Raw genomic sequence first — 9,220 nt, forward strand, 5'->3', positions numbered from 1 at the left:
ACAAGGCAAGAAACTCAATTTTTGCCAATCCTCCCGTACCATCTGCAGCCCTCAATGCCGTATCTTAGACCAGAGATGGGTCCTTAAGGTGGTACAACAGTCCCAGCATGGCCAATTTTCAGTGATGATGGGAGTTGTAGTTTGACAATATCTAGAGCAGGCTTCCTCAACCTCGGCCCTCCAGATGTTTTTGAGACTACAATTCCCATCATCCCTGACCACTGGTCCTGCTAGCTAGGGATCATGGGAGTTGTAGGCCAAAAACATCTGGAGGGCCGAGGTTGAGGAAGCCTGATCTAGAGAGCTGCAGGTTCCCCAGCTTTCATCCTCCACTGTTCCAGAAACTCCCTCAAAAATCAGGAGCAGCTTTCTTGGGGACATAGCGGGCTAGATTAAGTTGGGAGTGGGATTAGTGAAATTCAAGTTCCCCACCCTGTACACGGTAATTTTCAGATAGCACACAACCATCACTGGACACAAGCCTGTTTCCGCAAGCCATTCACATGCCCAGTGAATTGAAAAGCTTCAGTTATGAGATATTGAGGTGGAAATGATACCAGCTCCGGTGACTTTTAGGGTTAGCAAAAAGGCCATTGTGTTAAAAAGTAGTAGTAATAATAATAATAATAATAATAATAATAATTTATTTATTTATTTATACCCCACCCATCTGGCTGAGTTTCCCCAGCCACTCTGGGTGGCTCCCAATCAAGTGTTAAAAATAATACAGCATTAAATATTAAAACTTCCCTAAACAGGACTGCCTTCAGATGTCTTTTAAAGATAAGATAGCTGCTTATTTCGTTCACATCTGATGGGAGGGAGTTCCACAGGGCGGGCACCACTACCGAGAAGGCCCTCTTTCTGGTTCCCTGTAACATCGCTTTCTAGAACATGAGGAAAATCATAAGCCACTGGGATGATCCTGTTGATAAACGCATGGCAGTTTCTTTTACTTGCTGCTTTAAGACTATTGAAATACTCAGACATGAAATATTTTGTCCTGTATGTGAGTTTGTAAAACAAATGAGATCCCTTTGAGTATAAACCTAAGCCGAATGCACACTTTGATCCATAGCTTTCTTCTTGTGAGAACCACCTAATAATTTGCAACATTTTACTTTGATTTAGAATGAAACTATTAAGAGAATGATTTTGGGTATGTTTTATTTTCAGACTAAGCTGAAAGAGATCAGTCTCTCTACGGTGAGGTTCATGGAGGAGCTGGGCGAGGAGAAGTTTGGGAAAGTTTATAAGGGTCACCTGTTTGGTACAACGCCAGGCGAGCAGACGCAGACAGTTGCCATCAAAACCCTCAAGGATAAAGCCGACTTAGCCCTCCGGGAAGAATTTAAACATGAAGCGATGATGAGGTCAAGGTTACAGCACCCAAATATTGTTTGCTTACTGGGAATAGTGACGAAAGAGCAGCCCATCAGTATGATTTTTAGCTACTGTTCCCATAGCGACCTGCATGAGTTTTTGGTTATGAGATCCCCTCATTCTGACGTCGGCAGCACTGATGACGACAAGACCGTGAAGTCCACATTGGAGCCAGCAGATTTTTTCCATATTGTGACTCAGATAGCGGCAGGGATGGAATACCTGTCAAGCCATCACGTCGTCCACAAAGATTTAGCCACTAGAAATGTATTGGTGTTTGACAAACTCAGTGTGAGAATATCCGACTTGGGCCTTTTCAGGGAAGTCTATTCTGCTGACTACTACAAACTCATGGGGAATGCTCCTCTGCCTATACGGTGGATGTCCCCCGAGGCAATCATGTATGGCAAGTTTTCCATTGATTCCGACATCTGGTCCTACGGAGTGGTATTGTGGGAGATCTTCAGCTATGGCTTGCAGCCTTACTGTGGCTATTCCAACCAAGATGTCATTGAGATGATAAGAAACAGGCAGTTTTTGCCGTGTCCCGACGACTGCCCTGCGTGGATGTACTCGCTGATGTTGGAATGTTGGAACGAATTTCCCAACCGAAGGCCAAGATTCAAAGACATCCACAACAGGCTGAGAACCTGGGGGAACTTGTCGAATTACAACAGCTCGGCACAAACGTCCGGGGCGAGCAACACCACGCAAACCAGTTCCCTCAGCACAAGCCCCGTTAGCAATGTCAGCAACACTAGGTATGTTGGACCAAAACAGAAAGCACAAGCTTTCCCTCAGCCACAGTTCATCTCAATGAAAGGACAGATACGGCCAATGGTTCCACCACCTCAACTCTACATTCCCGTCAATGGTTACCAACCGATGCCGGCCTACGGAGCTTATTTGCCCAATTTTTATCCCGTGCAGATCCCGATGCATATGGCTCCTCAGCAGATGGCTCCTCAGATGATTCCAAAACCAGGCTCCCATCACAGTGGCAGTGGTTCCACAAGCACGGGATACGTAACAACCGCTCCCTCCAATGCCTCGGTGGCGGACAGGGCTGCTCTGCTCTCTGAAGGTGCAGATGATGCTCACGCCGCAGAAGATGTTGCTCAAAGTCTGGTCCAGGAAGAGGAGGAGGAAGAGAGCTCAGTGCCCGAGACAGAATTATTGGGTGATAATGACACTCTTCAGATGGACGAGGCAGAATTCCAGACAGAAGCCTAGAGGTGTTGCCTTACTACAAAGACAAAATGGAGCACGTCTTCAGTCCACTGGAGACTGTTGTCCTTTTGACTTGCATAATCAATGTGTTCCCCCCCCCCCTTTGGACTTTTACACACACTATAATCCAAAACCACCTGAGATGCAACAATAATGACATATCATGTTTAAAGGATTTTTCTTTCCGGCAGATGTATGCAAAATATGAAGATTGGGAATTGCTGTTTCTGAATCTAGGGTTGATTGCAGTTTTTGCAGGGCGGCTGCTTTTATAATATACTGTTGCTGTGCAACAGAAAGTGGAAATGCATTGCACATCATGTATATCTTGAACTCTGATTGTAATTTTTTTTTAAAAGAATTCTGGTAAAATCAGTAACCAAAAAAAAAAAAGAGAGAGAGTTGGTCAACAATAACACACAGGGTTGTTCTGCATGTGGAAAAGTGCTCAAGGTATAAGGGACATCCTACAAACAGAATCTTTGTCTTTTTGATAGAATTGATTTGCAGGGGGGTTATTCAAATATAGGTAAGAAGAGACAGGTAAGAATATTCTTCCAAATTTGAAATACAGCTGAAGTTCAGGTAAGAAAGCACAATGACTGGTATATCTTAGTGACTGAGCATTGCACACACACACACACACACACACACACCGCTGAAGAAGTGAATTGATTTCCATTATAAAGGAATGGAAGTATAACATACGTTTTAGCAGCAAATATATTTTTCTAACTAGAGTAAGTGACCTGGTAGGCTTTGCACTAGCTGAATAAGCCAACCTCTTTTGCCTGTTGTGGTCAAATCTTGACAAAGGGCTCAGAAATACATTAGCACATATTATTGATCGTGTTGATCAATAAGAATTTTAAACTCATTTTGAATTTAGTTAAAAAGGTGCTAGAAAAACACATACCCTCCTTTGTTTTTCTTTTTAAAAAGAACCTTTTTAGAGATTGTAGATCTTTAAAGACCAAAATAAGCAATATTGTATAGAATGTGTGGATACATGTTTGATGCTTTTTTGTGAGATGAATCATGTACAGACTTTGAAATGTAATTTATGTTTTGTTACATTTTATATGGGTTTTTTATTGCAGCATTTGGATCTTTGAAAATAATGCCTATATAACTTAACCGTTTACATTATGCTTTGTAATATTTTATTGGGATTGGGATTTGTATGCTTTGATATGTTGATAAATACTGGTCCAAACATTTCATAGCCATACATTTCATACATTCTGTAATATAAATATTCCCTGAATTGTATTATAATGTAGCTACATATACATTGTAGTTCTAGGCTGTAAATCCATCACATGGACTATCTAACAAAGCAGCACATAAATATTTGATTAATTTGTAAGATGTTGTAAAAAGAAAAAAGAAAAAAATACACTGTAAATGTGGAAATTCTCATTTCCATTCTGCCATGTTTTACCATAATAAACTGTGCCTTTGCGAAGTACATTTGGGTTACGTGAAGCACACATTGCAATCTGCAGCCTGTCTTAGTAACAGGAACTGCTTAACTGGTTTCCAGTTTATCTCTTGAAATTTGCTATGCACTGGTAGGTAAACAATGAGAAGCTCTCTTGCTTGTTAATATAAATGCGAGTTGGAGAATATCAATAAATCATACAAATAAAAGTGAAGTTTATTTAGTTTATTAAATGTGTTGATGACCTTCGATACTGTAATGCAGCTCAATTTAAGAACTTTCTCTTCCTATGCGCCCGTTTTCTTATTCATGAGCATTGCCATGGCGGCACAAAGAGAATTGTATGCCCAGAGTCCAATATGGGAGACCAATTCATTCATTCGTTCATTTTAAATGAATGTTTTGCATCCAAGCGGTGCCCCTCTGTCGACTGAAAATTATCTTATTTGGTGGATACTTCCACCAAAGGAATGGGGACTAAGGCGATCTTCAGCGATCTTGTGCCACCTTCCATGCTGTTCCGAAGGATCCTTCAAACCTCTGGAACAGATCTGGGTTAGGGATGACAAGAAAGGAGGGGAATTGTTGAAGATCCCTGTTCTGTTGATGTAAGAATCCACTGGGTAAAAGAGCCTTCCATCCATAGAGCATACTAACAGGACACAACCTGAGGACATCTCAATAGCTTTACAATGCAATAAATACACTAGTGGCCAAAATTGTGGAAACCTTTTGGGAAAAGTGTATTTCTGAGGTTTGATTACTCATAACACCACCTTTTTTGGAGTAATAACATAAAATTACATATCGGTGGAAAGATAACTTAATGAAGAATGTAATGCAACAAAGTGTGTCCAATTATCTGTATTCTATCAAAAGTTATAGCCAAATAACCAGAAAAAGGAAGCACAACTTTCTTAGGTTGATATGCAGTAGCTTTTCTTCATTTGAATGTAGCCAATGAGCATGAATGTTTAGAGAACCAATTATGTGTTGTTGTTGTTTAGTCGTTTAATCGTGTCCGACTCTTCGTGACCCCATGGACCAGAGCACGCCAGGCACTCCTGTCTTCCACTGCCTCCCGCAGTTTGGTCAAACTCATGCTGGTAGCTTCGAGAACACTGTCCAACCATTTTGTCCTCTGTCATCCCCTTCTCCTTGTGCCCTCAATCTTTCCCAACATCAAGGTCTTTTCCAGGGAGTCTTCTCTTCTCATGAGGTGGCCAAAGTATTTGAGCCTCAGCTTCAGGATCCGTCCTTCCAGTGAGCACTCAGGGCTGATTTCTTTCAGAATGGCTAGGTTTGACCTTCTTGCAGTCCATGGGACTCTGAAGAGTTTCCTCCAGCACCATAATTCAAAAGCATCAATTCTTTGGTGATCATCCTTCTTTATCGTCCAGCTCTCACTTCCATACATCACTACTGGGAAAACCATAGCTTTAACTATACGGACCTTTGTTGGCAAGGTGATGTCTCTGCTTTTTAAGATGCTGTCTAGGTTTGTCATTGTGTTATGAGCCATCAAACCTCAGAAATACACTTTCCCCAAAAGGTTTCCACAATTTTGGCCACTAGTGTGAATAAATCCCATACGCACTGAGATGTTTTCTGAAAATGTTTTGAAGGTGCTTTAGTGCCCACTTCTTTGGTCACTAATGTCTGAATTTTTGACTTATAGGACATCGGTACTTATTGCTGAACTCTTAACTACACTGTTGGGATAATGGGAGCCACTCTTGCCTAACATAGTAGGTTACCTAATTCTTACCAGAGAACTCCTTACCCGTTGCATCATCGTTGACTCCAGCAGTATTTTTGGCCACCAACCTTCAGGAGGCCAATAGACTGCCAACCTTATTTTTGTTGAACTAATCTCAGACACATATCTAACCAGGAGGAAGAATTTGACTGAAGACATGCTTTCCATATATGTGCTAGATTCCAAATCTGGAAGAAAAAAATAGGAGGCACATAGGAACATTGCCGATCTTATGAATTTTAGATCCCCAGCCATTGGTGGCATCTCTGTATAACAAGCCCATTGGTCAAAATTCCATCTCTAGCAATTTTGTACACTTCTGATAATTTGCGTCTTGTTCCTGTCTGATGTCCTAATTTAGCTACTGAATCCATAAACAACTTCTTCGTTTTATATATATTTATTTGCACAGGAATTTTTAAGGATGGATTTTGAGTCAAAAAACAAGGTGTCAATTTTAATTCACTTCTTCATTGCTCCCAATACAGATTTGTTCAATTTCTTTTTCACACAAAAAGTCCAAAAGGAGTTCTCTAATTATTATAATTAATACAGGCCAGCAATGTTTTTTCTCTAATTGAACGTATCACCTTTGCCTCTGGTAACTTCAACAACCATGTCTCCATATTAAACAATAATAAATATTTCTGTCTTTGTCCATATAGGAATCTCTCCGCTGTGATCATATATTGAGATATTATTCAAATATATTGAGATATTATTCCATAGTTCTTGTTATATAGCCATTAATTTGCACGCAGCTCTTTATCTTCAGTTCCCATTTCCTGTTGTGTTTGCCATGGTTTTCCATCCTTATCTTTTAGAAACTCTTCCATTTATGCGTCTTCATTTCTTTTCCCTAGTAAAGCACCAGAGATTTGATAGCTTTTTCCCTCTGAGTTCACTCCAAGTTGCCAGATCTCTCTCCATCCATGACAATTTCACTGTTTGGCTGTTTCATTCCTCCAAACACCACAGTGAAGGAGAAGAAAGTCCTAAAAATGGTACAGGCTTAGGGCATAAAGTTAAACCACCAGTTCACAGCCAGAATTTAAAAGTAGCTGCTGATGTGTGGAAACATCAATCATCAATAGTTTTAAAAAGGAAGGGACTTTCTTGAACAGGCATCTTGATGGAGATGCATATGGTAAGTTCATTAAGGAATTTAAAAACCTAACTAGAAGCTTCATTCTGTTGCAGAAATATTATCCTTCTAATACAATGATAGGGATTGAGTTGGAAATATATGCTCAGCTAATATTTTCTTAATTTTAATGACTTCTGAAATGAATTTTCTGTGAAACACTGAAAATTGTGTTTGATGCATTAATTTTTGCACTCCACTTTTCAGCTGCCACATGCGTTTCACTGTTGAATAAGAATATCTTACAATTATGTTCATTTAAAGTGATTTAATTCTCAGAAGGCTTGAGGCACTTAGTACTGTTGAATTATCTTTCAAATTACCCTCAGAATTAAACAGATGTAGTATGACAACAGTCTGCCGCTCAACTGTAGCAACAGAATTGGGTAGTAACAGAAAGGTGTTGCCATAAGTTTGGATTATTAACCTCCCAAAAACTGTCCTAATGGAGGACAGAACTCTATTAACCCTAGTTGCCAGTGGGAGACTTTTAAGTATTTTATTTCTTTTATACACCCTGCATGGAGGAGTGAGGCACAGCAAGTGAAGGTGATATTCTGAAGAACTGCAGTGGTTCACAATTTTTTTTTTTTTATGGAGTAAACACATGAACAAAGTATTATTTCTTGGACTTATGAACAAGCATCCATAGCATCTAGGGCTTTAGGTACCTGTGGCAACCATCAGTTCCAATAGCTACAGGCAGCATCAGATTCCATTCCAATCCTCTCCCCTCTGGCAATTCAAAGCTTACCATCTTGGCTAATAATAATAATAATATTTCTGCCCTACCCATCTGGCTGGGTTTCCCCAGCCATTCTGGGTGGCTCCCAACAGAATATTAAAAACACGATAAAACATCAAATATTAAAAAAAATCCTAAACAGGGCTGTCTTCACATGTCTTCTAAAAGTCAGATAGTTGTTTATTTCCGTGACATCTGAAGGGAGGATGTTCCACAGGGCTGGCACCACTAGATTTTAATAGATCTTAGCTAGTTTATTTGGAGTCATGTATCACCTGTACATCATTTGAAGGTGACCCGGACACTACAATTAATCCAAAATGTGGCAGCTAGACTAGACTGGTGACTAGGAGTGGCCGGCAAGACCATATAACACTGGTCCTGAAAGACCTTGGCTCCCAGTACGCTTCGGAGCACAATTCAGCGTGTTGGTGCTGACCTTTAAAGCCCTAAACAGCCTCGGCCCAGTATACCTGAAGGAGCATCTCTACCCCAATTGTTCAGCACGGACACTGCGGTCCAGCTCCGAGGGTTTTCTGGTGGTTCCCTCACAGCGAGAAGTGAGGTTACAGGGAACCAGGCAGAGGGCCTTCTCAGTAGTGGCACCTACCCTCCCATCGGATGTCAAGGAAATCAACAACTATCTGACTTTTAGAAGACATCTGAAGGCAGCCCTGTTTAGGGAAGTTTTTAATGTTTGATGTTTCATCGTGCTTTTAATATTCTGTTGGGAGCTGCCCAGAGTTGCTGGGGAAACCCAGTCAGATGGGCGGGGTATAAATAAGAAATAATAATTATTATAATTACTACTACTACTACTTGGAGCTTCCAGCCAGAGTTCAGTAGGGAAGAAGGGATCATCCTTATTATCTGTGAGAGTTTGGTTTTGTCACAGCCTTTGTGAGAGAAATAAAGCCTGGAAGAAATAAGCTCCTCTTTGCCCTATATATGGGGGCTTAGGGAGTGTTTTCTCCTTCTCCCTCTCTTTCCCCTCCCCTCTTTCACACACTTCACCCTGCGCAGATGTTAGGGGGAAGAGACACACCTTGACTGCTCTCTTCAATCGGGCTTCTCATCCCGAATATTGGAACTGATTTCTCCTCCAAGGAGGCCCATTTCAGACAAAAATGCTCCTGCTTCCCCATGGAGCCTCATCGGAAGCTCATTGCAGTAGCCAACGTGGTGCTCTCCCAAGGCTGGGCTCTCTTAACTCCCCTTAGTTCCAGGCAGGGTTGTTGAGAACATAAAATGAGAAAGGAGAGAGAACTAGGTGCATACCTCCTTGGGGGTACAGAAATGTAATAAATAAATAAATTAGTCACACAACACAGTGTTAACATTTGCCATTAGTAAGAGTAATTATGTATGACTTGGAGTACAGAACAGTGAGTCTATGCAGCCACCTGCTGGAAAATATGACTAACACCAAACTACAATAATCTGATGCACGAAGAACATTTTGTGTTGCCCTGTGTGGGAAAAATTCAGTGACCACGTTGCGGCTTTTTTCTTCTT

The 9,220-nt window shown here is 40.9% G+C and overlaps 1 protein-coding gene and 1 long non-coding RNA gene across 4 annotated transcripts in view; one reads left to right on the top strand and one right to left on the bottom strand.

The window, feature by feature from the left end:
- The window catches only part of ROR2 (receptor tyrosine kinase like orphan receptor 2), a 154,311-nt gene extending 150,045 nt beyond the window's left edge, over window positions 1-4,266 (top strand). For all 3 annotated transcript variants that reach the window (XM_083576693.1, XM_083576692.1, XM_083576694.1), the window contains one exon: window positions 1,177-4,266. In XM_083576693.1, coding sequence (XP_083432819.1) covers window positions 1,177-2,616 — 1,440 coding nt within the window. In that variant the 3' untranslated portion in view covers window positions 2,617-4,266. The remainder of the gene's footprint in view (window positions 1-1,176) is intronic.
- A 1-nt stretch (window position 4,267) lies between these two features.
- Window positions 4,268-8,854, bottom strand: LOC310745157. Its single transcript, XR_014539997.1, has 2 exons — window positions 8,751-8,854; window positions 4,268-4,608 (listed from the first exon to the last, which is right to left on the bottom strand). It is a non-coding gene; the product is annotated as an uncharacterized lncRNA (long non-coding RNA).
- Window positions 8,855-9,220: the final 366 nt, after the last annotated feature.

This window comes from Podarcis filfolensis (assembly GCF_964270895.1).
Source record: "Podarcis filfolensis genome assembly, chromosome: 11".
In the NCBI taxonomy this organism is placed as follows: domain Eukaryota; kingdom Metazoa; phylum Chordata; class Lepidosauria; order Squamata; family Lacertidae; genus Podarcis; species Podarcis filfolensis.